Here is an 18,679-nt window from a genome sequence, read left to right as displayed (position 1 = left end):
AATGGCCGCAGCCATGGCAACAGAAATTCTTCCTCTTTCTCCTTTTTTCCTGGAAAAATGCATCTTAATCAGCCGCCCCGCACACTGTGTGGTTTTATCGTCAGCTTTAGACCAGAACCGGATCGCTGCGTTTTCAGTTTAGTTCTTTCCTTTCTGATTTCACGTTGGCTCGGCACTGTACCGCGACCTGACTGCATCCACAAACAGAACAGAGTTAATAAAATGAGACTTGTGTACATAGATTATTCAATCTACCTCAATTTGATCCCGTTATTTTGTTAGTGTGTTTTTGGAATCAGGAGATAGGCCGCGCTCCAGACTCTCAGGGTTTCCTGAGCTTGGCTCATATCTGCTCTGCCGCCATTAACTTTGTGCTTGTAATTAGTTTAATTCTACAGTTATTAAGCCGTCTCACAAACACTGGAGGGAGTTCAAGCGGCAGACTGGATTCTCACAGAGGCTGCCATTCACAGGCCTGTCTGGATGAACCTGGTGCCACAGCTCTTTATGGGGGATGATTCCACATGTTGGAGGTTGTTTTAGCTCCGCAGCTCCGAGCGGTCAGTGGCACACATGCGCCTCAAAATTAGGGTATATACACAATCACCAGCAGGCTGAACTGTACAAATATTGTGAGAGGAAAAGGCTTGACCCCTCGAATACCGGTCCTCAAGTCGTACAGGATGAGTTGATCTAAAAACTGAGCTTGAAAATTTATAGACTTTGGATGGAGACTTTAGTTGAGGCCTCCCATTTTTTTGACATTTAATAAAATCAGCCTCTTTAACCCCTTTATCTCTACAAACATATTTCATTTTGATTCCCTGATTCCTCTTTGGCTCCTTTTCTAAACAATAATGACGTTATTCGTTATTTTATTTCTTCTTTTTTTTGCTTCAATCGAGTAAAATTAAAATACCTTTAGTATAAGATGCATACCCAGGCGTTCTTTGATATGATGCCTGAGCTTTGGTACTGGTAGCAAAAAAATGATCCTCAGAAATATGGACCTTCTTGTTTCTCTACAGAGCTAAAGAGATGTCAAATGTTGACCGTCTGAAGAATCGTGCCGCTGGAAAAGAATCAAAACCTGCAAAATGTTGATGTCAATAAGGAAATATTTGACCAGAGAGGAGGTGAAGACTAATCTCCTCAGCGAAAAGAGTGCTGCGGTTCACTGCTCAGCCTCGTGATTATAAAATGATGGAGAAATGTGACTAAACTTTTTAAATAACAACAAATGAAGACAGGCTGTATATCGGCTTTAAAGAGCGATGATTTTCCTTCTGGAAAAATGGTCGTAAAGTTCTTTTTAAAACAAAATAAGACATTTCAGAAGGAGGACTCGGGGAAGGTTTCTCATGTTTGCTTAATAACGGGCTAAATGATGAAACATTTAAGGTTCTGTTGACTAATGAGCTAATTGTTTCAGCAGTAAATGAGGACATCATTCAAAGTGTAATTAAGACCATGTTTCTACTCAAACTCCTCTCATGGTCTGTCAGTGATCCTGGAAAGATTGAACGGAGTAACGTCTGTTTTCCAAAAACAGAGTCAGGAAAAGAAGAAACAGCGAGATAATCACTTTGTGTGTTGATCTTCTGGGCTGACAAAAATTAATTTGCTGTTTTTCTATCTGGTCCATTTCCATTTGTTATCCTAACCCACCGTGTTTTTTCTTTTTTTGGTGCCTCCATTACTATAATGGGCTGTAATACTGTGATTGTAAATGAGCATTGACCTGACGGATAAGTACGTCTTTGAAGTGACGGGGGCGTTCGTCATTTGCCTTCAGAGAATATACAACGCTGATTATTCACGTTACCGTATCTTAAGTTTGAACTTTAAGCGGTTTACCTGCCGCCTGTTCTGGATTCAAAGTGGATTGAGGGGAGCAGCTTTGGTCTTTGTAGTCCCCCCCCCACCACAGAGGTTACGGTGGACGGGGGCTTTGTTTAGTCTGACCCCGGTGTGCTTCTCCTGCTCCTGAAGACTTTGGAGATGCCAATCTCAGAGTGTTTTGAATGACCGGCAGCAGATCATTCACTGTCAGCTTCGTATGTCAGCACAACTCATCTCCACGGCTGGTGTCACCGTTCTCCGATAGACAGAAGCCGGATTGTCGTGTAGAAGTTTAGAGTCGCATATCGGTTCACACCATCTTTAATTTGTGCTCAAATTTCTTCCTCCTTTTGTGACATTTTTAATGTTGCTACAATAGAATTTGTTTAATTTTCTTTCTTCTTGTCTCGTAAAGATTTTGCTGAAGGGAAGGTAGTTATACCTCAGTGTTAAAATGATATCATGGTTATGAATACTTGATTCTTTCGACCCTGAAATCTGACTCTAAACATCTTAATTCAGATTAAGCTTCCACATTAGTCGTCATATAAACAGAATCTGAAAACCTGACAATTTGCTCCGGAGTGAAGAAAAGGTACACAGGAAAAGGCTCTTCACCGCAAAATAACTTGTGGAGCAACTGAAAGACAGACATGCGGTAGATTTCTTCTGCCTGTTCCATCAACTGTCAAAATCGCTCTGTTTCGTCGTACGTGTGGCCTCCACCTCGCCGGGCAGTCGAAGGCGTATTAAGGCTCGGCTGAAACGGGCTCCCCGCCAAGCAGAATCAGAAAGACAATAAAAACAGCCTGACCGCAGACTCCTCAGCTTTCACTGTCAACATCTCAGCGTCTGTCCCTGCCAGCTCGGGCTGTTGTTTGTTGCTGTAGAGATCTTCTGTGAAATGGGTTACAATATTAAATAAATCAGCCACGTCGAAGGAGTGACTGCCCGTCAAAGCTGCGACCTAAAGTCGGAGGAATTGACTGCCGCTGCCATTGTTATTTTAAAGCGCTCCACGGGGAAAAGAACATATTGCCCATCATCGGTGCTTTAAAACGGCTCTAATGACTTCGGAAATTATCCGAAGGCCCCTTTTAGCTGTGCGTATGTTGATACAATGAGAATTTTATTTGCTGTTATTTTAAAAATGCTGCTTTCAGGTCTGACCTGGGTGGTCTGAGTTGGTTTCTTTCTTTGCGGGAGCTTTTTGGTCGACTGTCTTTGGACCCTTCAGGTAATTTGAGTGACTCGTAATTAATTGTTGCAGCATGGGAAATAGCAGTCCCTGTCTTTGCTCTCAGACCTCGGTTGGCGTTGGACCCACATTTAAAGGAGCCGGGGGGGGTGAGTCAGTTTCAGGGTCAGGTACCAGTCCTCTGTCTCCAAGCCACTGTTTTCATACTTCAGTGTCTGGGAAGCTGAATTGGAGCAATAAATGTTCATAGATGGTGTGATGGATTTTCACGGCGCTGTTAAGAATCGGGCCGAGCATCTGGACGGGGCAGAGCAACGTCGAGGCTGAACGCAAAAAACAGATGAAGCTGTTGGTGGTGGTTGTGGTGGTGGGGGCACGTCGAATTTATCATAAAGATGCATCATTGTTCCAGACGATTTCAACTCTCCAGTTTCCACATCACTTTTCACCGATTGACTCGAGAACATTAAAATTGCATCAACCTATTACGGAGCAAGATCCCGGAGGAATATCGGCAGCCTTTTATTATTATTATTTGGTTATCACAGCGGTTTCTTTTATGAAACCATAAAAAAGCTTGTCAAATCAAATTAAGAGACATATTTTGATTTGTCAGGGAATAAATTAAACATGGAAATAGACACACATTTATATATATGAGATATAAAAAGGATTTTAGCTCTCCTGAATGATTCATCATGCACCAAAACTTTCACTTTTCTATAATACTCCCTTTTTAACCCTTAAACCTTTTCTTTTCTTTTTTTTTTTGTGAGGTATGACTTTTAGCAATAAAAGCCCTCAGCTGAAGTTACATAATTTAACCCTTTCAGAGGCAGTGAGGAATGTGTTGGTTACCTGCTGATTTTTATTTATTTCTTTATGTTGATTCACAGTGTCAGCGGGAGCCTGAAGGGGTTAGAGGTCACACATCTTCGTATTTGCACCCAAAGGTGATTATTTATTTGATGTAAGTGGACTGATTTTTTTTTTTTTTATTTATTTATTTTTATTTCATTTTATTTTTTTATTCCCCAGCAGAGACTCCACTCCAGTCTTTGCCTTCATATGTGCCTTTAAGCACACCTTCTGTTTTTCTTTAATAAAGCTGCAGCCTGAGTCGCAGAGTCGGCGGGGATCGGCCATCACAGTTGCTGAGACGAGTTAAAGATCTTAAAGCTGTGTGTCTCTGCTCTGCACCCAGTGGGCTTAAACATATATCACACTGGCAGTAGGCTGTTTGCTTTCAACCGCCCCCTCCCTCGCCTCTCCTCCCTCTGTCCTCCCTCCCTGCCCTTTTAGCTGGGCTGGCCATGATCCCCCTGTGTCTCTATCTCACTGTGAATCCCTTCTAGTCTGGGCCACGATGTCGAGGTTTCACAGTCAAACAGCAACCATGCTGGCTGAGAATTTCTTTGATCCCCCAAAGGGCTTGTGTCTGACAGGGCTACTGGGCTACTAACCCCCCCCCCTTCACACACACACACACACACCAGGTCAATGACATGCACCTAACCTAAACCTACCAAGACGACGGGAATAATCAATCGCTATTTTTAAAGTAGGCAGAATGTGTTTAGCTGCTACATTAACTCAAAATATTTGATGAGCATCCAGTTCATAACAGCTTTACATGCAGTTGTAAATTCCAGGTGTCAGGTAAGTCTTCCTGGATAAAATACAGCAGAGATACACGGCAGGAAAACGGCAACCCGACAACGCTGCGGTGCCTCGCTGTCCAATTTCTTTTTTTTTTAATGTTTTTTTTTTTTATGTTTTGCACTAATTAACTAAGATGGAATTTAAGAAAGAGATGCAGCTTTTTATGTCAGAAGTAGTTCGTCAGACCTCCTGAGTTCCGCACTGCGGGGGACAAGATGGAAAAATATGCAGTGATTCTGAAGGAGGGCCGTTTTGGGTGTGAAGACTGTGAACTGTCCTGCTGACCCCGGTGACTCCTTTGATCACTGGACCTCGGTGACAGTGCACCATTCCATGCCAAATTGCAATGTCACAACACAGCAGACCATCTATCAATCTAGATTTTCCCCGAAGAAACAACATTTTATCTGCTGCCGGCCTGAAGAGCTTCAGGGAGGCAGCTTTGACAGTTTATTCACTGGCAGAATATTAATTCAAAGCTGCCGACGAGATGCTGATTGTTTCTCTTTTTGTGTTGTTGAGACATTGAAAACTAGACTTTGACTTGTATTTGATGGCTCTCAAGATGAATTAATGGCTTCTGAGAATATCTGAGTATGATATTTAGGATTGTGGAAAATAAGTCTGAGCCTGAATTAGATGAATGGTCCTTTTTATTTTTTATTTTTTTTGTATTTTGGTGGAGGGATGGTAACTGAGAGGAGGAATTTAACTCGAGTCGGTGAAATAAATGAGGCTTGGCAGCAGGACAGAAAGGGGGGAAAAAAAAAAAAACGCATGAAGTGTTTGGAAATTTTGTTCAATACTGACTTCAAATTTAATTGGACGGCATCAATTCGACTTTGAAATGAGTATTTACAAGAAACAATTGTGGATTTTGTCCCCACACACACGTAGAGGAGAATCATCTACATGGATCTGGTTTTTGGTCTTTGTTCTTTCATACGTACATGAAAAACGGGTTGGAATAATATTTCTTAATCACAAAATTCCCGGTTTAACGTCCAAACCTCCGGATTAAGATTTGTTATTAACCATCATGTTGGAGAGCTATTAAATAAGAACAGGAGTGGCACAGAACAATACGTGTTGTTGGTTATTGTTTTGATGTGGAATTCAAAATGAGACGGCTACACAATCGAACAATAAATTAACAGCAACAAACAACAGACCAGGTCTGATTGAGTGTTTGTCTGTTTGGACATCCATGAAATTAAAACCTTGACTTCTAAAAAACTTCTGACTTTTACATCACAGCAAAAGACCAACATCAGGGCCAAAACTAAACTCAATACTATAATGTGTGTTGTGTTGTTTTGTTTTCTTTAAATGCACCGATGTGATCGGTGTCTGCTGCGTCTTTATGTTCTGTTCTGCATGAGAAAAATGCTTCAGAAAACAAACAGCGTACAGCCCATAGCAGTGGAAAATCTTTTTGTTTCAGTGTTTATGTGATGGTCTAATTTAAACTAAAACACATCTCATTGGTACAAATTGCCTGTTAATTTGCTTGTGTGCAACACAGATGTGTGATTTCATAGTCCAATAAATTTGCCCACAAGAATCCCTCTTTCAAAACAAACAAAAAAACAAAAAAAACAAAAACGATGTAATTCCTCTTTTGAAAAACGTGAATTCACTTCACGTCACATAACTGTGATAACTCCGAAATGAGGAGACTTCTTCATGCTCCTGTGAACCAGCAGGGCGAATAAATCAAACTTAATTAGGCACCTGAGCAGGTATGCCCCCCCGCCCTTCACCTCCTTTCGTAGTTTTATGCTTGACAAAAGAAAGATGGGGAGAACAAGCAACACTTTTTCAGTGTTTGTCGGCCGGGCCCTGGGGAAGAATGCGTCTCCCACTAAAGCGTCACCTCTTAAAGAAAGCATATTACGTTACATACAAACATGTCATTTGTGGGACACTCGGGTGGAAATGTCTCCCTGGGGAGCAATCAGACTGACTCCAGCTTTTTTTTTTTTTTTTAAAGTCTCCTCTCTCTGCCACTCCTCATTTTTCAGACTTCTGAAATTAGTCGAAATCCTAGCTCGAAGTATTTGCCTTCCCCTCGTACAGCTCGGTTACATTGATTAGAAATCAATTAACATTTTCCTGTTTTTGAAAGTCTCTTTGTAATTCAACTCCACCGCAGATAAATCAGAGCGCCGCTGCTGCAGGGAATGTGCTGGAACTTTTTTGTTTTTATTTTTTTGTCTTGTTTAGTTTTACTTGCTCTTCACTTCAGGAACAAGAAATCAAGAAATGAAAACGAGTGCAGAATTATAATAATCAGCAAAGCGGTTCATTTCAGATTTTTATTATCCATAAGAAATTCTCTTGGCAGAAAGTAAAAACCAATAAAAACACAATGAACAATTGTGCTATAAGGTCAAACAAAGCAAAGCAAAATACAGTACGGACTCCATGTGACCTGTTGAGCTGTGCTTTCTGTTTTTATTATATAAATGTTTAAGAATTAAAAAAAAAAAAAATCTAAATTCTGAAAAGCTATCTGAAAGTCCAGCTCAGCTTTGATTTGGTAGAAAAAAAAAACAGTTCAGACAAATGTTTCTCCAACATAAGGAAATAAGTAAATGTGTATTTTTTTTTTTATGGACAATCCTCATTTCTCGTAAATGTGTGGGAGAGCAGCAGCAGTGTGTGTGTGTGTGTGTGTGTGACTCAGATAAAATATAATATGGTGTGTGTTCGTGGAAAACCAAAAACAATAATGACTAAATGTTAAATCAGACATTGGACAGACAGAAAAATGGAATTAACTGACTGATTTTGGAAGATTTGTCAACAAGAAAACTGATAGTAGTGATTATTATCCCTTTAAAATATAAATCATAATCTGTGTATTTAAAATGAAGGTAGAAGAGAAAACTCTGTGGCTGTAGAGTCTGACGAGACCGGAGCGACTTTGGTTATTATCATCCGGAGACGACAAACACATTTGGAAGTACTCGGAGGCTTCGGCCCGTAGCCCGAAGACCCGAGCCTGGTCCCAGCTTGTTAATTCCAGCAGCAGAGAGGCACGAAGTAAGAGGGGGCATCTGCTCCGAGGGACCGAGGGTGGCTGTATAAGGTTGCACCCGAACATTTACACACTTGGCACCGGCAACAAAGCAGCCATTCCTCTGGCAACCACCGCCGGTCATTAAGCATAATTTGTCTGGTATCCCTGTGTTGGAAACGCACAAAGGAGGGTGAGTAAAGCCAGCGTGAGGTTGTCTTCTGAGCTGTCGTGGTGGTGGGGAGGGGCAGACGGGACAGCTTAGTGACACCAGCAACCCGAAAGGGAATCCCACCTACAGCCCCCACCCCCATCCACGAAGTTAAAACAACAGCCAGCCAGGCTGGATTTTACCACATCTCCTGGTTTTGCTTCATCATCCATCGGCCAGGAATCTTCTCCTCTTCTTCCTCGTCTGCTGCTCTTGTAAACGGCGTTTTCTTCAACAACACACTGAACAAATCGAAGCACTGAAGCTTTTGCATAATTCACTGCCAATTAAAAGGCCTTCATCACTTATGATGATGATGATGATAAAAGGTCCAAGACTTGTGAAGATGTTCAGCTATGAGCAGATTTAGATTTATTTATTCATGAGTTTTGCAATTACGAGGTTGAAAAGACGAGATGTATATATTTGTTTGATCCCTTTGCCTCATCGACAGTCAACACTTTTCTGGTTTTTCATGCTTCTATCTATTTATTGTCCGCCATTTATTTATTTATTTATTTTTTTCCCAGCTGCCATCATCCTGTGGTGGGCTCTTCGAGGCCTCTCCCCCAGTGCATGCAGGGAAAGCGGCGGCCTGTTGGTCCCCGAACAAGATGAGCTATTTCAGGAAGTGGCTGGTGAGTGAGTCAAATGAATCAGCTGTCACTGATTCACTGTTTGAACACACAGAGCTCGAGCTATCATATCTATAAGTATTTAATTTATATTTCTTCGCCTTTCCCTGCAAAAAATGTAGAGAGGGTAAACAGGGTGTTGAACTCCGGAGTCAGAGTTGGAGTCGCCCTGATGGGTGATTGTATTCTCCAGCGGAACTTTTCAGTGATTTTTAGAAAAACGTTCCGATATCTCACACAAACTTTAACTTCCCATTCAGTAAAATCTCCTCACAGAAGATAGCTGTAGACATAGACGTGGTAATGACAAATGAAATGTGCGACCGCGGCTGTAAAACTGTGACCTGGTCATCATAAAACACAACCAGTTTTTATTTTTTTTTTTTAGGTGTTAAAAAAACACTTCATCTTCTCTTTCCGTCTTCTGTGCAGTTGCATTGCACTTTGGATGATTTACTGCTCTTAAAAATGTGTCAGCCTAAAGGAGGAGGGTTAACTATTCTGAAAATAAAAATGTGGGTAAACTGAACTAAATCATGGATGTTGGGGTGTTTTTAGTTGTTTTTTGAAAATGCTGCGCTTGTGTTGAATAACAGGAGGTAGAAAAAAGAGCAGCGGGGGCGAGGAGGAGTCTGCCTCCCAAGAAATCGTGTGAAATCTCGTCTGTCTCCACGTCTGTTTGCGTTCACAGCAGCAACACAGTCGCATGTTGAACCAACACTGGATGACGACTGAGGTGCGAATTGGAGGAAGTGTGAGGAGCTTACAGAGCCAATAAAGTGATTATAGGTTCCTTCCTATCAGTTCACTTGAACAAACGTGTTGATGTCCTCACACAGACCTCCTCCGTCGTTCATTTAACACAACCTGTAAATTAATTCAGTAAGAGTTTCAACGCCATTCGTATTTACGGTATTTATTGATGGCTTAATCTGAAAAAGGCTCATCATAGTCATCATACTCAGCGGCCGCCGCCGAGCAAAAGCCTGCCTGTCTGTCTAATTGCTCCTCTTCGCCACCCGGCTGTGCGACACGCCAAAGCCACGTGGAGGCTCGCTGGCGGTTTCACCCCGATTTGCTGCCGCGGAGGTGAGCTGGGAAGCGCCTGGGTGGTAGGGCAGCACACGGGGCCTCCCTGGCTGGCGCCTGTAATTTTACCTTCCCATTCATCAGCCAGAGATATTAATAATAACAACACATCTGGATTCACTTTACTGTCTTGTGTTAACCCTTTCCAGTGCAGCACCGACTGCTGCTGCAGGCCCAACCCCCAACCTCCAACGCCCCCCCCCACCCGCCAACTCAAGTCCCAGTCCTCCTGCTGTCAGTCTTCATTTCTCCATCTCATCTCGTGCTGCAGCGTTTCCTTTTTCACAGAAAGCCGCCGAGCTCACCTGAAAACTTGGACCTGTTTTAGTGCGTCGGCATCACCAGCAGCTGCCTCCTGTGGATACAGTTAGCCTGTTGTTGTTGTTGTTGTTGTTGTTGTTGTTGTTGTTGTTGTTGTTATGCCATTACTGTTATCTTCACAACAAAGTCTTTTTGGTGACGTCCATGAGAACAGACAAGAATCTTAATGTCTTTAACTATAAAAGTCTGCAGCTGCTGTGTCTATATGAAGAAGGGCTCTTTGACCATCGACTGCACTTTGTTGCTACTTATTTGCATAAACCTGAATGGCTGAATGTCCTTTTGATGCTGCTGACACAGGCAGCACCAACCGTGTCATGCTGCCACCATCATCGTCATCGGCATGGCTGAGCTTAAATACATCAGCAGGTCTGCGTCCACCTTTATAGGCTTTTTTTACCCCACTTTCAGCTGTGGCTGTGGGATACCGGCGTAAACTACACTGATCTCTAACCGGTCCACTTCGAGGGCTGCCAGCAGAGCCTCTCATCCCCCGGTGGAGAGAAAGAGAGAGAGAGAACCAGTCCATTTAATAATCCAAAACGTGAGGGCTGAGGTTGGTTTCATGTCTGCACGAGACGATGGGGCATTAAAAAAAAAAAACAAAAAAAAAACAAACAAACTCAGATGTTGGTCTGGCCACGTGCCGCCAGCATCGCTGCAGCACGGGCGTCCGTAGACTCCCCTGCGTGGAGGCCGAGTAAGTCACCCTGCTGAGCTGTCTATAGGTGGAGCCGATGCCTTGCTACTGGCCGCCACGCTTGGCTCCACGCCTGTCGCCTGAGACTCCCGCTGGTGGCAACAGGTGACAGAGGTCTGCTGTGTGCAGGGCTGACAGCCCCCGCGCAACGCATAGAAACACTTGCTTCATTACCACCCCACCCCCACCTCTCTAACTCCCAGTGTTGCAGCGGGAGAGGCAGAGAGACAGACAGAAGAGGGGGGAGAGAGAGAGGCTTTACTACTTCTCTGTGGCACCAAACATGAGTTTTGAGAGGAGGCAAAAAGCTCAGTGTGCATCACTCATCTGCTCATGAGTCAACACTCATGATGTCACACGCCGGCCTGCCAGCCTCACACACAACTATACTGTATTACCAATTTTCGTATAAAAGGCCTTATTTATTAAAAAAAGGGGAGCGTCGGCTCTTTTTCCATGCAGTGGACTGAGCCGTACCTCCCAGAGAGCCCTGACTGTTAAACCATCGTGCCACAAACAACCTGCTAAAAACACTTAGAGTATTTCTCCCACACAGAAATAAACACCGGCCAATTAGTGTTCTTATTTTTGGAACTATTTTAGCTGCCAGAGGAGTTGAAAATATAACCAACCAGACATGGCCTGACACGGCAGGGCTGCAATTTCAGTCCTCGACGTCTCCCCGTATTGGACGTCCAGGAGCTGCTAGAGCCATCAAGGCTGTACGTCGGCCCCCGGGATAGTTTATGTCTCTGAAATGAATCCTCGCTCTGGAACAATAGTGCCACTATTATCCAGCACAGAGAGAGATGAATTCACACGAGGACAGGCCATCTTGATTTATGAAGTGTGAATTAGGAGCTGAGAGTTTGAGACCGAGGTGGGGTCTGGGTTGGTGTTTGGGGGGGGTGGGGGTGTTGCATGGCACAAACAGTCGTCTGTTTTGTAGGGGCTAGAGACACAGCGACCTCCCGTCATCCCTCCCCTCCCCCTCCTTCCCCACCACCACTACACTTTCACTCCCGGCCTTTTCGTTTGTTCGCTCGCTCAGGAGCATCTGGCAGCGGCTGCAGCTTTGGCTCCTGTTGATCATGTGGGGATCAACGCCTCGGCTAAAGTGCGTTAAATGCCTCGCTTGGCCGCAGAGGACGCCCACTGTGCGACCGCGCCGCTCGTCAGGCTTCATTAATGTCACGTGGCGGGTTGATGGAGTGTCGAATCATCCATCAAGAGTGAAACTATTTACTTTGATTCCAGCAAAATAAAGGCTGATCGGAAACTGCCCACTTGGACTCTCGTCTCAGCGCGGCAGAGTAGGAGCGAGTGGATGTGCCTGTTATTTTTTTTACTTCACAAGAACCCGAATGAATTAAAGCTGACGTTTTATAAATATCAGCCAATGGCCACAAATGAAGTTCACATCGACAGGAAAAGGATTTGACGGTGACAATAAACTCTAATTAGTTTGGGGGGGAAGCTTGCAGAAGAAACGTGGCCTCATTCGTTGTTATTGGAATTGTCACTAGCTGTGCTGATGGGAAAAAAATACCTTATTTACTGTTTGTGCAGCTTCACAACAGCTTATATAGACGCAATAATATCTGTATCCTGATTCAAAAGTGGACAGCCCTCGGACTGATTAACCTTTTAAACTGAGCGTGCTGCTGCTGGCATTTCGAATTACTGTAAATTCATGAATGTTTACTCTATATGAGAAATTCCAGAGGTTTCTGAAAGCTGATAGGTTGAGCGTCACAGCCGATATCGGCTCATTATGGTAATTTCAGTCTTGCTGTTGCCGGAAGTTGGCGAATCCGCTCCTTCGTTGTTAACTGTTAATAAATTCCTCTGAAGTTCTGTAAACTGCCGGATGTGGGAGTCTCTAAGCTTTGGGAAAAATAAGGCAAAGGCTCCGACTGACAGGACACTTTGTGGGCTGTTTGGTTAAAATAAGCAGTTTTTTAAACAGTAGCACGTTTTTCCCAGAATGCTGAAAAAGCTAAACGCTGCTGAATATCTACGCACCAATGCGTCTCGCTCTCCTGTCAGAAATTTGGTTTTGTGTTTTTTACATCAAAAGGTACCAAAAAGGAGCAGCAGCTGATAAATACCTGCGTCTACGACTTCCAGCTGTCGCTGTTGACAGAACATGAATGTTTGTGGGTCTTTGTGGGTTTTTGGACCAACGGTAGAGTTGCCTGAGGGATGTGTTGTGTCTCTCTATCGAGTTCGTCAACATGCACACAATATTCAGGGGACGCTGACAAGAAGCTGTTTGAACTACAAACAATGAATGTGGTCTTGATGAAAACATATTAATGATACTCAATGACGATATTTTACAACTCTTGCAGCTATGCAGCATGAATTTGCACTTGCATGTGTTTGATTAGTCTGAACGTGGCCTAACTCGGCCCTACTCGCTGTTGGTCCGTTATATATTTTTCATCGGTCAAATTGCTGCAGGTGATCAAAATGCCTGGCATATGTTGATATTTAGGACGTTTATATACTGTGTGTAAACTTTAAATCAGATCGACCTCGACAAAAAGTGCTTTTTCAATAAAATTCAAAATGCTGGAAAAAGTCTTCGAGCAGAGAGGAAAATTGGTTCAGACAAGGGGCCAAAGGCTCTGAGGGGGAAAAAGTTTAAAGAATAGTTCATAGTTCAGTGGTGACGAGCCAAAACATAAAAATACTTGTTACGGTGCCACCAGTTGACCAGTTTCAGCACTTTAGGTTGTGCAATGTTATGAACCATGTGACGGCTCCATGACTTTAATTTTGAAAAGGCAGAAGAGGTCCGCTGACAAATCCCTAAACCAACAAAGAAGAGCACTGCCCTGCTCGTTTCCTCTGCCTTCGTACACAAGATGGTGATAAATCTGTTAGTCACCTGTGTTTTTGAAGCACAAACGTCTCCTGTCTGATCACTGAGCACTTTGTTGTGAGCTTTGGTTTAATGACTTTGTTTGGATGCAGAGTTTGTGTCTGTTAAAGTTTATGGAGCAGTGGAAGGAACATATGCTCACACCGGGATTTGGGTTCTTTGAGAATCAACTCTGCAACCTTTGGGGAAAAGTTAGCTAAGTGTACTAATAATAGTTCTTGTTAAAGGAGTGTTGTCTACGACCTGAAGATGTCTCTGTACGGATATCTCGTACATGAACCTGAACTACGAACTGAAATACAGACACAGTGGGGCATGTAAGGATGCAAATCTGCCCTCGGACTTATCAGAGCAGCAATTCATTTTAATTAAGCTCACGGCAGGAGTGGTTATTGTGATTGTGTGCTCTTGGATTGCAGAGGAATGGAAAAAAGTGCTAAACAAACTAGCAAATTGCGTGCCTCCCAAGTGCCAGAGTCAACAGAATAGCACCCATTTCATGTCTGTGTGTATTCAGCTTGGCAGCGTGGCCTCAATTAGCACGAGGTGAGAAACAACGCAGCATTCGGAGATAAAGAGCGGTGGAAGGTGCTTGGTGTTTTTCTGCAGCTGTTTCATGTCGTCGATAACCTCAGTGCCGGGCCGCCGCTCGGAAATGTTTCAAATGTCCACGTGGATGATTTTAGTTTAAAAAAAGAAGGCTGTCAGAGCTTTTTGTGCGAATGAAAGCGATCAGAGTCTCCTCTCTGTGTTTCTATCCGAGCCTTTTCTTGGTACCAGCGCTGCGCTCAAGGTGTCTGCCAAGAGAGAAGTCTGCTTTTCCTCACTAAATGAGAAATCAGCAGGGAAGGCCGCAACGTCCTGTGCACAGCTCGAACAAGGAAATTCACTCTGAACGCATAAAGCGCAGGTTTTAAAGTCTTCAAGAGCCAGACCTCGCACAAACACACCGACACACACAAAAAAGGTCATTACATTAGGCAGATTATTAGCCGAGGGGAATCGTGTTTGGTTAACTAAAGACTGAAAAGGGGAAAAAAAGAAATCCTCAATTAAACAGGCGTCTGTCTCAAATGGCCTGTCGTCTTAAGGAGGAATATTTCATTATCAAAATGTTCCTGTGGTAAAACAGTAGGAAGGGATTAGAAGAAACAAAAACAACGCGGCGTTAAATGAGCCTGGCAATCCCGATGACACTTAATGAGAACCATATTTGGACTTCACCCATGCAGCCACATTAGAAATGAAATATTCCAGTCAGTGAAATATGATTTCTTAAGGGGGGGAAAAACATGCCAATTTCATTTTTTTTTTTTTTAAACTTCCTCGAGTGTGTGATTAAGTGCTGCAGGCAAATTCAGCCACTGCATTTCAGTTCAGGACCGGTCTTAGTTTCTATCTCAAAAACCGGCTGATTTTTGGAGGATTTAATGGAGACATACATTAGCTTTGTGCGCGTCTGTAAGTATGCGTCGTTAACTCGGCACCGTCTCTGCTGTGAATGTGCTGGATTGAGCCTATCTGTCAGGGAGTGATAGTTTATGATACGTGCTGGTCAGATGAAAAATATAAGGGTGACATTTTCCAGACTTTTCACCATCATTCGACCGTAAACTAAATGAGTCGTGTGCTCGACTGCTTGTGTGAATTAGCTCATTCAAAATGAAACAGAGATGCATTTATCTAAAGCGGATGGTTTATGGCTGATGTAGCAGCTGGCTAAGTTCTTCCACTAAATTATTTTTCAAAGAATGATCCTCTGAGCACGGCTTTAGACAGGTTTGCAAATTGTGATACTTTCCACGGCCGCTGCTTAGCGAGCGTTGTTTATTTGGGAGCTGATTTAGTCGGCTTTATTGAGAGGCTTACAGGCAGAAATATTGTCCCGCTTCAGCTGGACACCAGCAGTGAACCCACTGAAGGAAAGTACAATATAAACATCTCACATGAAACTATTTTTGCAGAGAAGATGCTCATTTTTATTGTCTTGTTTCCTGCATTCGCCGCGTCTTTTATTTCATCTTTGATGAAGACAAAAATGTGGACGTCTGGAACGTAACAGAGAGGGATTTCTGAAAAAACTCTGAAACAGATCAAGTTCATCTCAAGTTAATTCATCCAGTTTTCCCATTCAGAAGCTTTGTGCTCATCCTTCAGGTGTTTCCGATGAAAACAAAAGTGAAACATCAAACAGGCGCATTAAAAAGCTGCTTTATGAATATGAGTAATCGTTTAGATGAAATAGTGCAATAGTAATGTTTTAAGTTTAAATTTAAACAGTTGGATTGGATCAGATTGTAGATCTTCTTGGTTTTCATATTTACCCTGAGCAGCGGTTTAAGCACCTGTGTGACTGTTCACTCATCAAATGAAAATGTTTTCTCTGGTGCTGCCGAGCATCATTTTATTCTCTTTCCCAAAAACGATTTGGTCCGAGGTGAGGCCTCTGCTGTTGACTCAGCTGGCTGCTGAGATCTGTGGCCAAATGAAATGGTAAAGGTGAGATGTTTCTGCAGGTTGAGAGAAAACATCTGCATTTTGCACTTAAGTTCAGAAGGACGGGATGTAAAACGTTCATCACCGTATTTGGAGGAGAAGGTGGAGCTGAGGGCTGGATCTGAGCTGTTCTATACTCCGTCCTGATTGGGTGGTGCAGCCTGTCAATCACAAAGTCACCACGCCTTCTAATCCATCCCCTGCTTTATGGTCTGTTTCCCTCTAAATAGGATCATCATTAAGAAAAAAAGACTGTGAACTAGAGACTGAGGCCATAAACTCATTAGGAAAACTTTTACTGAACTGATAAATCAGGGAGGAGGACATTTTCCCATAGACTTCAACAAAGTTTCATTTGAGTCAATATCCGTGAAATCCTGAACTCAATGATGCCAACAAAATTAAAATTGTATTAAAAATATAAAAGATAAATGGATAATGTCAATGTTGGAATTTTCTTTTTCAAAATAAGAGTCCTGCATTCAAAAAGTAAAAGCATCATTTGAATGTTGAAATTTAACGGCTTTCAACTAAAAACAACGACGAACTAAGAATCATACAACGAATGTATTTCACCCAGAGAGACCCCTGTGAACTAAAAATGGATTAAATGCGTAAGGCACGTGGGAGAAGAACATTTCCAAAGAGGTTTTGGGTGTTCTGGGGGCAGAAAGGATCCATCAGGTGACCGGCAGCCGTGAAGAATGAGCGACTTCAGCAGTCATCCCCGCTGTGAGGCTGATTTAACGGAGTCTGGAAAACCGACAGGGGGCGTCGCCTCTCCCCCCGCAGCCCCCTCCCCTCCCTCCGGTGCGATGGAAGAAGGAGGTATTGGGGATCTCCTCCTAGACAACAAGCCCACATTCAAAGAGGGGCACACGAATTACATCACGGTCCGTGCGGAGGATATAACGGAGGACGCGCGTTACGCGCAGCGCTTTTCTGCAGAGGAGTCGACAGGGACACCATGCCGAGCCCGAGGAGACATCTGACCTCTGTCACCGCCACAAACTGCTGCCCCTGATGCTCCCGATCTGGGCTTCCTGCAGAAAAACCAAAACTTATCACGCGGATTTTCAGGATGGGAATTTGAAGTTGAGGGACCTCCGAAGACGCGTGTTTTGGATACGGCTCACGCGTAATTGCGCACAAGAAAGTAGCAGCTCCCCGCGGGACCTCCTGACATGGATCAGCCCCAGCAGTGCGTGGCCATGTATCTGCTGCTGCTGACCCTCGGTCTGCTCACGGGCACGGCGGTGTGTCAGCACTACTACCTCCTCCGCCCCATCCCGAGCGACAGCCTGCCGCTGGTGGAGCTAATAGAGGACCCGGATCCCGTGTTCGACCCCAAGGAGCGGGACCTGAACGAGACCGAGCTGAAGAGCCTCCTGGGGGACTTTGACAGCCGCTTTTTGTCCGTGCTACCCCCGGTGGAGGACAGATACACCGGGAACGATGAGCTCGACGACTTTGAGATCCAAAAGCCCGGAGGAGTTCTGCCCAAGGAGATTAGAGCGCTGGATTTCGACGTGCAGTTCGGCAAGAAGCACAAACCCAGTAAGAAACTGAAGCGGCGGCTGCAGCAGTGGCTGTGGGCGTACTCTTTCTGCCCGGTGCTGTACACCTGGACCGACCTGGGGACCCGGTTCTGGCCGCGGTTCGTGCGGGTGGGCAGCTGCCTCAGCAAGAGGTCGTGCTCGGTGCCGGAGGGGATGGTGTGCAAACCGGCCAACTCGACCCACCTGACGGTGCTCAGATGGAGGTGCGTGCAGAGGAAAGGGGGGCTGAAATGCGCGTGGATACCGGTGCAGTACCCGGTCATCACAGACTGCAAGTGCTCCTGCTCCAGTTAGAAGACACTGCAGCAAAAAAACATAAATTATAAGCTCAACATGTTTGTGATTCTTCTCTCACATGCACTACCGAGTGTAGGAATGTATTTTCTGTATATGCGGTGCCATGCAGTTATATATGTATACACACACACACACACACACACACACACTGGTGTGTGTAACTCCCTGTACAAAGTCAGTATTATTTGTAACCAGAGTCTACTTTATTTGTGGAGAATGTCGGTTATACATTTTGTATTTATGGAGATATGGCGTGCAGAGCCACGTAAGGACTTGGATGAAGCAGATCAACCTCAGAGTGAAACGTGGATTATTGATTCAGCCGTGACTTGTTTTATCCTGTAAATTAAGGAAAATTTGCTATTTATTCTTTGTATTCTGCAATAAAAGGACACTGAAATCATGTGAAACGTCTTCCCTCTCCTTCCTCTGATCAGCCTGAGCAGCTGGATGCCTTTAAATCACCTGCCTCTGTGTGCACAGACGGGTGGGGGGTTCGTGCCAACACCATTTTAGTCATGGAGTGTATTTATTTACCATTCTGTGTTCAGCTTGCTGCAGGATGCTTCACTCAGCACAATGACTGTAAATACAGACACAACAGACGATTAGAGAATCAACCAGGACTCTTTATTTCACATCAACTCTGATTTTTATTGAACAGTGTGGTCAGTAGTCCCGTTCAAGTCAACCAGGCCTGCCTTATCACTGTAAAGCTGCTGCTCATACATCAGACCCATTACGAGCTGATAAAGGA

The 18,679-nt window shown here is 44.0% G+C and overlaps 1 protein-coding gene across 1 annotated transcript; it reads left to right on the top strand.

Annotated features, from left to right (window-relative positions):
- Window positions 1–16,985: 16,985 nt before the first annotated feature.
- On the top strand, window positions 16,986–18,309 carry nog1 (noggin 1). Its single transcript, XM_029509000.1, has one exon. The coding sequence runs from the start codon at window positions 17,251–17,253 to the stop codon at window positions 17,917–17,919; it is 669 nt and encodes a 222-aa protein (XP_029364860.1). The 5' UTR covers window positions 16,986–17,250; the 3' UTR covers window positions 17,920–18,309.
- Window positions 18,310–18,679: the final 370 nt, after the last annotated feature.

Source organism: Echeneis naucrates, chromosome 8 (genome assembly GCF_900963305.1).
Source record: "Echeneis naucrates chromosome 8, fEcheNa1.1, whole genome shotgun sequence".
Taxonomy (NCBI): Eukaryota; Metazoa; Chordata; class Actinopteri; order Carangiformes; family Echeneidae; genus Echeneis; species Echeneis naucrates.
Note: the sequence above shows the minus strand (reverse complement) of the source record. Positions and strands in the feature narration are given on the sequence as shown.